The sequence below is a fragment of the Budorcas taxicolor genome, chromosome 10 (genome assembly GCF_023091745.1).
Source record: "Budorcas taxicolor isolate Tak-1 chromosome 10, Takin1.1, whole genome shotgun sequence".
NCBI lineage: Eukaryota > Metazoa > Chordata > Mammalia > Artiodactyla > Bovidae > Budorcas > Budorcas taxicolor.
This window is the reverse complement of record NC_068919.1, coordinates 10830472-10844661: the sequence shown is the minus strand read 5'-3', so window position 1 is coordinate 10844661 and position 14190 is coordinate 10830472. Positions and strand designations below refer to the sequence as shown.

Below are 14190 nucleotides of genomic sequence, written 5' to 3'. Positions count from 1 at the left end.
CAATAACCTCAGATATGCAGATGACACCATCCTTAAGGCAGAAAGTGAAGAGGAACTAAAGAGCCTCTTGATGAAAGTGAAAGAGGAGAGTGAAAAAGTTGGCTTAAAGCTCAACATTCAGAAAATGAAGATCATGGCATCCAGTCCCACACTTCATGCCAAATAGATGGGGAAACAGTGGAAACAGTGGCCGACTTTATTTTTCTGGGCTCCAAAATCACTGCAGATGGTGACTGTAGCCATGAAATTAAAAGACACTTACTCCTTGGAAGGAAAGTTATGACCAACCTAGATAGCATATTCAAAAGCAGAGACATTACTTTGCCAACAAAGGTCTGTCTAGTCAAGGCTATGGTTTTTCCAGTGGTCATGTATGGATATGAGAGTTGGACTATAAAGAAAGCTGAGTGCCAAAGAATTGATGCTTTTGAACTGCGGTGTTGGAGAAGACTCTTGAGAGTCCCTTGGACTGCAAGGAGATCCAACCAGTCCATCCTAAAGCAGCTCAGTCCTGGGAGTTCACTGGAAGGACTGATGTTGAAGCTGAAACTTCAATACTTTGGCCACCTGATGCAAAGAGCTGACTCATTTGAAAAGTCCCTGATGCTGGGAAAGATTGAGGGCAGGAGGAGAAGGAGACAACAGAGGATGAGATGGTTGGATGGCATCACCAACTCAATGGACATGGGTTTGGGTGGACTCCGGGAGTTGGTGATGGACAGGGAGGCCTGGCGTGCTGCAGTTCATGGGGTTGCAAAGAGTCAGACATGATGGAGCGACTGAACTGAACTGAAGCAGGTATGAAGTAGTACGTTATTGTGGTTCTGGTTTATATTTCCCTGATAACTAATGACGGTGAGCATCTGTCCATGTGCTTATTGGACATTTGTATATCTTCCTTGGAGAAGTGTTGATTCAGATCCTTTGCCCATACTAAAGCTGGATTATTTGTCTTTTTTACAATTATGTTGTATAGTTCACTGGATCAGTTTTAAGGCATGGTTTTATAGGTTGTTCCTGACTGCCTAAACCTACTTTTCCACAGTTCTCATGATTCTGTGAGCTACCAATATTCTTCGAATAAAACCATTTTCTCCTTAAATCTGTCACAGGTAGTTTCTATTGCAACTGAAAACCCTGACTGACAGATTCTAAAACCCAAAGCAGCACCTTCACCTAGAGAAAATCACTTACTTAAGGCTCTGCTTATGTAAGGCACTTGTTCAGTGGCAGTATTGTTACTAAAGCTTGGGTTTCTGAATTCATGATTTTAAATTCTTAAACTATCCAAACTCAGTTCCATAGCAATTTATTGGATTGACAAGTGGAAACTTTAGCAGGCTGAGCAGCAAGTAGGAATTGGAGCAAAGAGAAACAGAATAACCTTAAGAAGTGGCTGCCATTTCTTGCCATTTTCCTCCAAGATAAAGTAGGTTGTTGAATATTGTAAGTTATTCAGATGATAAGGCCCTGACTGATGCTGGCAGTCCTCTGCCTTGGTCCTGCATCTCCCTGTCAACAATCTAGGTTGCTATCCAGGGATTCCATGAGGATTTTCCTTCAAAGCATCAATATGTAAATAAAATAAGAGTCCTGATTCTATCAGCCTGAAATAGGAGGGAAGAGGGCAGGGCACAATCTTTAAAAGAATGACATAACCCTTGAGGATGCAACATAAACTGGTTATACCCAATTAGGTCCAAGATGGAGAAAGACTCGACTCCCAGTAGATCTTGAGTCTCATTATATGCTCATTGTAATACATTAACACATTAAATGACACACTCATCAATGCCATGGCAGTTTCAAGGCTGACCATAAAAGGCCAAAGAGTGGATGGTGGCCCAAATCCTGGAAATCTCCACCCCTTCTCCAAGATAGCTAGAATAATCCTCCCACTCATTAGCCTACGAAATTATCCAACCCCCCAAAACCAACCACCCCATATCTCACCTTTGAGATGCATTGCATTCTGTCTATGGGCTGTGTATCTCTCTAAATGAATCTACTTCTTACGTATTACTCTGTGTCTCGATGAACTCCTTCTGTACTGAGAGAAAGAACCTGAACTTCAGCAAGTCCTGAGACCAAGTGTGTGATGTCAACGAAAGACAGGAGTTCAGATCCCAATCTGAGTTTTGGCTGCATTTCAGTCCCTACCCACATGTTCAAGCCCCAATGTGAGTTGCAGTTTCAGGCCAACTGAACTACACATTTGGTTATCAGGCAATTTTAGTTCAGATATCAACACTGCTAACTTTGTGTATGCTTTCTCCTCATCCCCATGCCTCTCCTGTATCCTGGAATCTCTAAGGAGTTAAGGAAATAAGAGCATCACTCCCTCTCAGGGCCGCAAGTGCTCTGAGGCCGCGAGTTTGGAGAAAGCTGCCCTTTGCAGCTGTCCCCTCAGCTCTCTCCGCTGAGCAGGACAGACAGGGGCACAGCCACAGTGCCAGCGTGCCTGCAGTGCCCCTCACTCCTCTTCCAAGCACTCTCTTTCCCCTTCCTGTCCCCTCTTCTCTCAGGACAGTCTTTTAGATTCTACATTTGAAGGGAATTGTCCCGAAGGGAATTCAATCTAAAATAGATGCTGAACATGTATAATATCATATAAGAAATGAATTGCCAGCCCAGGTTCGATGCAGGATACAGGATGCTCGGGGCTGGTGCACTGGGATGACCCAGAGGGATGGTACGGGGAGGGAGGTGGGGGGTTCAGGATGGGGAACACATGTACACCTGTGTGGATTCATGTTGATGTATGGCAAAACCAACACAATATTGTAAAGTAATTAGCCTCCAATTAAAATAAATAAATTTAAGTTAAAAAATATAAAAAATAAAATAGATGCTGATAGGTTTAAACTATCAACTTTCTCAAAGACATTTGCATTTCTACACCATTAACCTCTCCTATTGACTTTCATTTTCCAAATTCAAAGCCCACTCTCAGTTCTCATTCTCCATGCCCCTGTTTTGTCACCTAAGAATCTAAGTGGTATCCATCTGAGAGGAGGAAACCTGAGATCCTGGAGTGTAACATTTTGTTGTGCAATCCCTCGCCTAACCACCATTTCTTAAGCACCTACTGTGTGCCTGACACTTCGCTCAAGCTGCTGGGGATGCAGCAGAGAAGAGAAGCAAGATCCTGCCCTCATGCAGTTCCCACTCCAGCGGGAGCAAAATGAACAAATACACAAAAACGCACCGTTCAGACAGTGATCGGTGCCATGAAGAGCAATGCTGAACAGTGAACGATGGGATAGCAAAGACAGGAAGACAGCCCGCTGGGCAGGCTGTCTAGCGTGCAAGCCTCTTGAAGAAAGTGGCATTTGTGCTGAAATGGATCTGGGGAAGAAGGGTCCCAGGAAGAGAAAACAGCAAGTTCCAGGAGGCAGGAACAGTCTTAGCACAGCACACAGGACGTTCAGAAAGAAGCCAGCGTGGCTGGAATGCAGTGAACACAGAGGAAGGGTACAGATGAGCCAAGAAGTGAGCAAGCCAGGTAAGGCCTTGGGAGCTATGGGGTTCCAAGAAAGGCTATCTTGCCCCAAGTCACATGGTTGATAAATGGCAGAACCAGAAATGTAAACCAGGTCTTTTCAATCATATCAAGTGTTTTTGCATTGTAATCTGGGTTATGCCCAAAACGGTGCTGGGTGAAGAGAGAAGTTACTGAAGTCCTTCATGGAGATCCCGAAACTCTAAGAAGAGACAGACTGTTGTCTCATTCTCTATCCTCATTCTCTCTTGAAAAAAACAAAAAATACTAAACGTGAAAATTTCAGAGTGTATCATGCTAACTCAAATGCAGATTCTGTCTTTTAAACAGAGACTCTGAATTGTATAGATATTATAAGTAAACATCTACTGAACATTTATCATACGATCCCAGACAGCATGCAGCAAAGTTATTTTGGTGTTGCTATGTTTGACCTTACGAAAATTCAAGCACACAGTATCGCCTAACATCTATTTTTAAACGTAAGTCCTACTCTCCCTATTACATATTAGGAAACTTAAACTAGCTGAGGCGCTAGTTAGGATTAGCTACTACATAGATTATCTGGGGCCTTCTTTCATGCTTTGCTTATAAAAGGAGAAATAAATTGAAATAAATATTTTTTAAAAGTAAATTTATACACTAATAAAAAAAAGAAACTGGCTAATACAAACGGATGTGTGTATATTCTTGAGATGAGCACTGAACTCACGAGAGCTCCAGCACTGGCTCTGGCAATAGACTAGGGTCATAATCCTAGGATACTTATTAGCCATCTGACGTTAGGTAAATTACTCAAGATTCCCTTTTCTGGTCCATCAAATGGGGGTGAAAACAATACCTCTATCGCAGAGCTACTGTGGAAATAACCCAAACTAACAAGTGACCGTGCGGGGAATAGGCTGTCTCGTCCTCGAGTTGATGTTGGTTTCCCTTCCTTCTCTGGGTCTCTTGTTCACTCATCAGAAACATAAACAGGTCAGGGAAATGGTGCTAAAGTCCTGTCTAGCGTAAGTATCAGCAGCCAGGCTTTCCTACAATATTCGGACCACAGGGCAATGACGCCTTCTGCTGTAGGCAGATAAGAGAAGTTGCTAGCAAGATGACTTGGAGACTGACAGAAAACTCCCACGGAAATGAGCAAGGAGGCTTCAGAGACGAGGACTTGGAAGACCAGTATCCTATCAGAATCCTGCCTCTGCTCTCCAGGCCCAATTCATTTTACCAACACATTCACTTCAACTAATTACTTGCGAAATTATTTGTTTAATGTCTGCCCTCTCCAGAGACTAAATTCTAAAGGTTAGGAACTCTGTTTTCTTCACTCTCCCAGTTGTTGTCATTGCTGTTGTTATCCAGTCACTAAGTCATGTCTGACTCTCTGTACCCCACGGACTGCAGCTCGCCAGGCTTCCTGGTGCTTCACTACCTCCCTGAGTTTGCTCAGATCTGAGTTTTCTCAGATTCATGTCCATTGAGTCGGTGATGCCATCCAACCATCTCATCCTCTGTCGTCCCCTTCTTCTCCTGCCTTCAGTCTTCCCCAGCATCAGGGTCTTTTCCAATGAGCCAGTTCTTCACATCGGGTGGCCGAAGTATTGGAGTTTCAGCTTCAGCATCAGTCCTTCCAATGAATATTCAGTGTTGCTTTCCTTTATGATCAACTGGTTTGATCTCCTTGCCGTCCAAGGGACTCTCAAGAGTCTTCTCCAACACCATTCCAGGTCTAATTTACTTTGCTTTGCACACAATAGGCCCTCAAAAATTATTTGTTGAACGAATGAGCCTTTTCTTACAGTAATACGTTTCTGAAATTCAAGGTGCCTCAAATTTGGCAAAGCTACACTGTGGCATTGCTCCTCCTGCGTCCATTTTGTTCCAAGTGGCCTAAAGGGGCCTTAAACTGATAACAACCTCCTCACGCAAGAACATACCCTGGAGACAATCCTCAGAGTAAATTTCTGATATGACTTTCCCAACAGTTCTTGTGATCAGTCATCACCCCCTCCTTCCAGGGCCTTCTCCTTTATGCACACCTTAGAAAAGACCCCTGTGAAGTTAACCAAAGTCCCACTCATTTTGGTTTAAATTGACAGCTCCAACCTTAGCCCAAGAACCCACACCATTCTATTCACAGACCTAATAAAGGCTTGTATCTCAGATTCTGCTTCTCTCTCTTCCTTGACCTCCCCATGTGGTCCCTTGAGGTATGCCGTGCACTTCCTCCATGATTTGATTTCTCTTGCAGTTTTTTGCCGAACTGCTGCTCACCATCCAGCACTCTATGTTTCTCTTAATAAATGTCAATTTTACAAATTCATAATAGGAGGAAATTAATTTCATTTACAACTCAACAATTTTAAGTGTCCTAGTAAACTCAGCCAATAAGAAATTTGTGATCAATGAAACTTTCGGTTTAGCTGTGTCTTATTTTTTTTGTAAAGAGAAGTTTACCCAAACCAAGAAAACAGTAGTGGCTCCATGAGAGGGCTTTGAGTGTTTAGAGTTTGGCAGCATCAATTAATCTTCCCATATATCTTAGACTTTATCAGACCAGGACATGGAATTTTGGAACTGAGTACATTCCAGTTGCCTTAATAGAGGACTTTACTCTGGGCAAAGAGTAAAGCCTATTCTTATCCGTCCATCTATGATCTGGCTCAAAGGTTAGTCTAGGGGAGGTTTCCCAACAGGTCACAGAAGGGGGAAATGATAACCACAGACATCCTAATTGAACAATCCTTGGTACTTGTCACTGTCCCCTCCAAGCTATTGTGTTTCCAGAGTCCCTGGCTACCGTCAGTGGAAAAGTGAATGATCAGCAAGTAATGAAAGTCTATCTAATCTAACAGGTTCAACATCCCAACTAAATGTGCTTCTTGAGGGAGTCTGGATGACTTGCATTCACCTACTCATCCATTCACTCATTTATTCATAATGTTAACTTATTAGTTCAACAAATATTCCCAGTCCTGAAGATCCTAAGTGATTCTGGATGAAGAAAAGCAAGCTGAGACAGAGCAGGAATCAGCACAAGAGCAGAGCCAGGAACTAAAGGATATGTAACCACACATTGTGTCTGGAATATCTTTCTGCCTAGCTTCAGGATCACCTGGGCAGAATCTTTCTACATTTCATTTTAAGAAGAATATATGCCTTTTCTCTATTCATTTGTTAATGCCCTTAGTGTAGTGCTTATGACATTATGTTGAAATTAACTGCTTCTCCTCACCAGGCTGTGAGCTTCTTTGGAAGGCATTGTGCCATCCAATCACTTAGGTCCTTCATGCGTATCATAGGGCCAAGCATATAGAATTTGTTATCAATGAACAGTTCTCTGGATTCCCAGCGAAGTTAGTGGGTTTCCAGGTATTACCCAGTTCCTTCTTGTCCAGTACGGTATCCATTAGCCATCTGTGGCTCCTGATCACTTGAAATGTCGCTCTGGGGATGGGGGAGTTGGAGGGGCAAGAATTGAGATGTGCTATAAATGTAAAACACACGTTTCAGGAATTTGCATACAAAAAAAAATCCCATTAAGAGTTTTTATATTGATTACATGTTGAAATGATAATACTTTAGACACTGAGTTAAATAAACATTAAAATTAATTTCACCTTTTTCTTTTTACTTTTAAATATAAATTTAAATTAAAAATTTTAAATTATACATGTGGTTCACATTATAGTGATTTTATTATCCAACAGAAATATTGGATTCTCTAAGTTCTGGAGTAGGAAGGAAGGGAGATTTGGTTACACTGTCTGATATGAGCCAAGGCTTTCACTGAGCCTATGTCCAGAATATGCCAGGAAGATAAGACACCTTTTATTTTTTTCGGGAAAGTTCTATCAGTTAATGTGCTACATTTTAGTAGATTTGCTGTTTCAAAGGAAAAGAAAAATCCAGCTTTTTCTGTAGTCCCCTATATTAAGTCAAAGTGTCACCAAGGGCATGTAATACCCGTGCAGCCAACACTTAAATAGCTCTTCAATTCCTGGCTTCAAGAGCCTCTGTTTTATCTTCTCTCCTCCCTCAGTCTCTGGCATCCTAAGCAGTCACCCGTCCCATCTCAGCCCTTTCCACTGACCTCAAAAGAGGGCTGTCTCAAATAACACCCTTGTCAAAACACCTAGGTAAGCACAGCAGTGGGAGATGTCATATAAATAGATACATGGCAACAGAGTGCTCCACACTGATAAAACCATTTATAAACTCGCCTCACATTCCGATAGGGTTGTTTCTTATAACGACTAATTCAACATAAATGTCACTAATAATTTAAATTCTATCAGCTTTGCAGACCTTTTCAAACAGGCACTAAGCTTCCCTGGTAGCTCAGATGGTAAAGCGTTTGCCTACAAGGCAGGAAACCTGGGTTCGATCCCTGGATTGGGAAGAGAGGGAGAAGGAAATGGCAACCCACTCCAGTATTCTTGCCTGGAGAATTCCATGGACCGAGGAGCCTGGTGGGCTATAGTCCATGGGGTTGCAAAGAGTTGGACACGACTGGGCAACTTCACTTCACTTCAAGCTGCAAATGAAGGTAATCTTTAAGTTTTGGGTACTGCTACAACAAAAACCCTCTGTGCTTAAATACAGAAATTAAAACTGACCAGCAGAAAAGATCCAAAACAAAAATTCTGAAAAATGTCCAAGTGATCTGTGAAAGTGTTAGTCACTTAGTCGTGTCCAATTCTTTGCGACCCCATGGAAAGTAGCGTGCTAGGTTCCTCTGTCCATGAGATTTCCCAGGCTAGAATACTGGAGTAGGTTGTCATCCCCTTCTCCAGGGGATCTTCCTGACCCAGGGATCAAACCTGGGCCTCCTGCATTGCAGGCGGATTCTTTACCATCTCAGCCACAAGGGAAGCCCCACTGATCAGTGAGAAAGACCAAAAGCCAGGCTTCGTCAGACTACAGTCACAAAAATACAAAAATCATAAATGTCTATTTACATATCTCCCTCCACACTGGAGACCATAAACTTCAAACATTTAGTATAGCATTTGGCACCCAACAGGTGTTCAGTGAGTATATGAATATATAGAGATGCTTACTGTTTAATGGGATAATGCCCTCCCTATGTTTTTCTTTTCTGCACCGAGTGGTATGGTAGGCAGAACCCAGCTTCCTATTTCACTCAGAACAAAATCTGAAGAACTTACCATGGCCTACAAAGTCCTCCATGATTTGCAGCCCCACCACCTTTTAGACTCATTTCCCATCACTCTCCCCATATATATCTGCCCCCGCAATCTGACCTCCCTGTGTTCCTTGAACAAGCCACAAACATCCCTGCCCCGTGCCCTTGCACCAGCTCTCCTCTTTGACTAGAATACTCATTCTTCAGTCTCTACTCAAACATCACCTCCTCAAAGAGGCTTTCTTCACCACCTGATCCAAAGTAGCACAGCCCTTCTTTGCTGTATCTGTCCTCCTATCACTTAATGCCACCTGACATACCACATATTTGTTTATTTGTCTCCCCAACCTGGAAAGCCACTCCCAGGAGGGCAGGGACTTCCTTGGTTCCTTTTGTTCACTACTGTATCCTCTGTGCCTGGTAAGTGCCTGGCACATAATAGGAGTTCAATATATAGTCGTTGAATGAATAAACAAATGAACACTGGAGTCTAAACACCTGGATCGGGTCCTAATTCTGTGGCTAAAAAGTTATGTGACTTCAAACAAATATTCCCTGACACTCAGTTTCTGAGTGTAAAAGGACTGGTTGGGAAAAGATGTTTCTATAGCCTCTCCTAGCTCTCAAATCCTGCAGGTTTTATAGAGATGCTTTTAACATACAAATTTTGTATGAAGTTTTAGCAGTATGAAAATCTTTTCCAACACTCACAATCAATGAGCCCTCTGGGCACTTCATTATGATTTGAAGATGCTGCTAAAAGGCCTGGGATGAAGCCTTTCCTGATCCCTGTAGGCAAGACAGACCCCAGGACTTCCCACCTACTCTGAGGTATTTCATACAGACCTTTGTTCTTTAAATTTCATTTAACAGTTAATGACATAATTATGTTCATCTGTTTCTTCACCTTGAGGACAGTAATGTAATTTTAGCAATGATTGTATCCCCATCATGGTCCATGGCTATAACTAGGCATTCCATGAATGTTTAGCGAATGAATGAATACAGGAAAGCCAAGTGGAACAGGACCATTTCTCATACTGAAAATAGAGATACCTTTCTCCCCTCATTGATGAATGGTGGAGAGAAGGTACCTTTACTGCCAATAATGATTCTACAACTTACTGGGAACCTACTAAAGGCAAAGCACTTTTATACATGTCCATATAGCTTATTTAATTCTATGACTTTATGAATTGTCACTAATTAGGAATTATCACTAATTACCCCTTTGCATACATCTGTAAAATTATCCTGTTTTACAGATGAGAAATACGGTGCTCAGAGAGGATAGAGAATTTGCCCATGATGGAATGGCAAAACAGAGTTTCCACTCAGGCTTCTCCCTGCCAACAATATTCGTATCACTGAATGATACATCAGAAAGATAACTCTCTGATCCAGTATAAGTACTGGTGTGTGTAATGGTTATCTTTTTTTACTTTAAAATTAAAAGTGATTCCCCACCCCCCCACCAGGATTCAAAGGTGGCTATAGATAATTCTATATATTATTCCTGGAAGGACAAAGAAAAGATACACAATCAGATGATGCTTTGTATCTTTCAAATTTTAAAAAGTGAAGTTTTTTTTCTAATAATAAAGTGCACTATCTGTTCATTAGAGAAACAACAAAAAATATAGGTAAAAACAAAAGTTTAGTTGACATTATCTCATGACTCAGAGACAAGCACTACTAACTTTTTTTAACCTTAAGGTTAATAAGTTACTATAACCTTTATTATGCTATTAGGTTAACCTTTACTAACCTTTTAAGCCTTTTTCCAATACATAATTTACTTTATAGTGAGATTCTAAATTATACAAAATTTTTTTCAAATACAATATATGCACTTGCCATAATGTTAGAACCCTTCATAAGTAACATTTTTAAAATGGTTTAATAATTCCACATCAAAGAGATGCCATAATCAATCATTTGTTATTATTTAAGCTATTTCTATTCAGTTACTTTCATGTAACTCTCAATTTAAATAAATCCGTTTGCAATTCATCTTCTGCGAATAGTTCTGATCGCTTAACGAAATGCAATGTTTCCATTCAAGAAGAGAAAAACTTACACCGTTATTCCAAAAGAAGAGATCTTTCCTTTTCCTCTAATAATCTTTTCACATAAAAGCTAGTTGGAGCCATTCAAGTTTCCTTATTGCAAGGAAGTGTCTCTCCTCCAAAAGAAGGAAGGTGGTGGAAGTCTAACAGTGGCTGACAGTAAACAGGCCCAGCATTTTCCTGCCTTATACCTCAGTAAATAGGTAAAGCCTCAGTTTTCTCACATGTAGCAGGGCAGTTACCTCTCAGTGTGGCTGGGAGGGTTTAAAATGAGAAAACAGGGACTTCTTGGTGGTCCAGCGGCTGGCAGTCTACAGTCCCAGAGCAACGGGCCAGTGTTCAATCCCTGGTCAGGGAACTAGGTCCCACATGCCACAACCAAGACCTGGCACAGCCAAATAGGTGGATTAATTAATTAAATAAAGCATTTTTTAAAATAGGTAAGGTAAAATGAGAAAGCATATGCAAACACCTAGCACCTAGCCTGATCAAGAGTAAGGGACCCCTCTCTTAATTGTAAAACTTCAATGGAGGAGCTGAGAGGAAGACTGTCTCCTTATTCTTGCCATAAATTAGAGAATATTCCAAGCTCTCCATTCTAGTCTCAGAAGAAAGAAGAACTTTAGGCCATATTTGTAAACTCATGCCCACCATAATGGTTTGGGTTTTGATCACACTTCAAGGCAGAAGAAATTTAGGGATTCCCAATTCCCAGGAGTTCCTCCTGCCTGACGTCTCTCTCCTGAAAGGAGCGACAGCTGCCACTTCCGTACCCCTCGCCCCCTCCGTGGAGCAACCCCTACACATCTCCTTTCTCTCTGCTTCTGCCTCTCTGATCTGAGCCCTCCCCTAACCCAACCTTTCAATCTGCCAGTCAGTCTCATTTCTCAATAATACCACTCTGTTCTCCTAAATCCTGTTCAGAAGTTTACTGATTTCTTGTTACTTACGTCATCAAATCCAAAAATTTTTTAATGGGATGGTTTTCAAGACCTCCACCATCACCTACCTCTTCCCTCATGCTTCCCTCCACTCTACTCATTCTGTTTGGCTTGGTGTCCACCTTACCATATGTAGTCACAGCAGGCTGAAGGTTACTGTGGATAAATCAAATCTTCACCTGAAGATCCTGATCTTTGTCAAAAGGCAACGCAACACCAAAGTGGTACTCTGAACTGTCAGCTGCTCACATTTTAATTTTGGGGGGGGGGGGGTGCTATGTGCATCACATGGCATGTGGGATCTTGTTCCCTGACCAGGGATTAAACCTGCACCCCCTGCAGTGGAGTCTTAACCACTGGACAAGCAGGGAAGTCCCAGCTGCTCACTTTTTAGCGTAAACAAGTTTTGAGAGTCTCTGCGGGCAAATTTTGGTTGGGCAAGGATAGGGGGCGCCTGGACACCACTAAAGGAAAAGGGCTATCAAGGCTAGGATTGACGAACGTTCCTTCCCAGTACAGCCCAGGAACCACACATCCCTCCTGCTCCACCTCCCAGATGCCTTCTCTTCTGCTGCTCCTTCCTGCACCTCTTGCCCATTCTCCAGGGCCCACGTCATGCCTACTACTTTGGAAGGCAGTCACAGACTTAACACTCTTCTGACCTTTCACAGCACCCTGGGCTGTCCTTCCTACGGCTCTCACGTATCTAGCACATCGTCTCACGGGCCCCATATTGTTTGCTAACTTCTTCCAGAAAGTCTTTGAGGGCAGGGACTGGGCCTGCTCCCCACTTAGTAAACATGCAACCGACATTCCAGACTTATCTGAGGGACACTTCACCCTCAGCAGCGCCATGCTGTAGGTGATTTCAGCTCCAGCGCTGCTGGTCTCCGTTGGGAGCACTTTTCCCTTTGGGGGACATGGGCTCTCTGCAGTGATGCATATCCATCTGTCACCTACCAAACCATTTACTGAAATAACAGATTTAGGAAGCGACACGACTGACTGATAAACCAAAAATCAAACAAATGAAAACCCTAAAACTAAAAACGAACAATAAAACCCCATACTCAAAGAGAACAAGGAAGAATAAAACCAAATTCAAATCAAGGAGAGATGATTCCTGCTATTGCCATTTTAGAAGCTACAAGAAAGAAGGCAGGGAGATGGAAATAGAGGGAGACATATCTGTATATAGTATTTCCTAATTGTGTTCACGTGTGTTGAAATGTTTGCGACCAAAAAATCAAACAACAACAACAAGAAACAGTATTTTAATAGCAGGGGGGACAAAAATTCAAACTTCTTTTCTCCAGAGAATATATGGGCCTTTGTACCAAAACGAAGCCGTCTTCTAGCAACTTAGGCCAGCACTAGACATTCACGAGAGCTCCAGTCGTTCAAAGTTTCCAGAAAAGCCTTCTCCGCCTCCCCCCGACCCCACACTCTCTTCTCTAGCTCAGGCTTTAAAGATCGTTCCTAGGCTTTGGGACAAATACAAACGTTTCTGCACAACTGTGCAGTGAGGCAGGACCCAAGTAAATCCCCGGGAATAAACAAGAGCGGCACGTCACAAGGAGCTGGCTGGGGTGAGGGTTCGGTAATGAAGGAGGAGGGGTGGGGAGGGATGAACTCGGCGCTGCAGGCGAGCCTGTCACTCCAGCTGACAGCGAGCACCTTCAAGCTCTTCACAGGGCAGCGCCCCCAGAGAAGGCGCGTTTAGCTCGAGGGAAACGAACGCGGGCGCCCACGAGGGAGGCAGGGTGCGGCGCCGGCCCGCGCAGCGCCTGCCCGCCCCCGGCGGCCGCCCCCCGGGCCTGAGCGAGGGCCCGCGTACCTGGCGTCCGGCTCCGACTCCGACTCCGACTCCACGGCCGACTCGTCCTCCTCGCCCCCCGACTGCTCCTCGGCGTCCGGCGCCCGGATCTCCTCCTCGTCGGCGCCGAGGGCGCTCTCCGCGGCCTGGCTGCCGTCGCTGCTCGCCATCGCGCCCGCCGGGCCGGAGCTGGAGCCGGAGCCGCCCGCGCCGCGCCTGCTGTTCTCGCTCTGACGGCGCCTCCGGCCCGGCGCGGCGGCTCGGGTTCCCTCCCGGGGGCGGGTGGGCCCCGCGACTTTAAATAGAAGGCGTCAAGAGGTTTCGCCACCGAGCTGGGCCCGGGCTCGGCTTCTGTCTTCCCCGGCGTCTGCCAGTTTCCCCGGCCCTCCCCGCCCCAGTCCAGGCAGCTTCCTGGCGGGCCTTTGGGCACCCGGCCCCTGCCTCTGCTCTAGAGTGGGTTCGGTAGGGTTTGGGTTTGAGGCCGAGCTGAGCTACTCAGTGGCCCTTATCCCAACTTAACTATTCTCTTACAGAGCAGAGCACTTCCTACTAGTTCAGGCACTCGTAATTATGCCCCGCAAGCTCTGCTGCGGTAGGTTTGACTGCTGCTGGTTTGGCTCCGAAGAGCTCCGATGCCTACCTAGCTTGTTCAAGGTCTCCTTGCTAGCAAAGCGACCGAATGGGAGACAAAGTCTGCCCATTTCAAAAGCCCAGTT

At 44.0% G+C, this 14190-nt stretch overlaps 1 protein-coding gene across 2 annotated transcripts in view; it reads right to left on the bottom strand.

Annotated features, from left to right (window-relative positions):
* Window positions 1-13691, bottom strand: part of CMYA5 (cardiomyopathy associated 5) — a 98448-nt gene extending 84757 nt beyond the window's left edge. For both annotated transcript variants that reach the window (XM_052646587.1, XM_052646588.1), the window contains exon 1: window positions 13496-13691. In XM_052646587.1, coding sequence (XP_052502547.1) covers window positions 13496-13644 — 149 coding nt within the window. In that variant the 5' untranslated portion in view covers window positions 13645-13691. The remainder of the gene's footprint in view (window positions 1-13495) is intronic.
* Window positions 13692-14190: the final 499 nt, after the last annotated feature.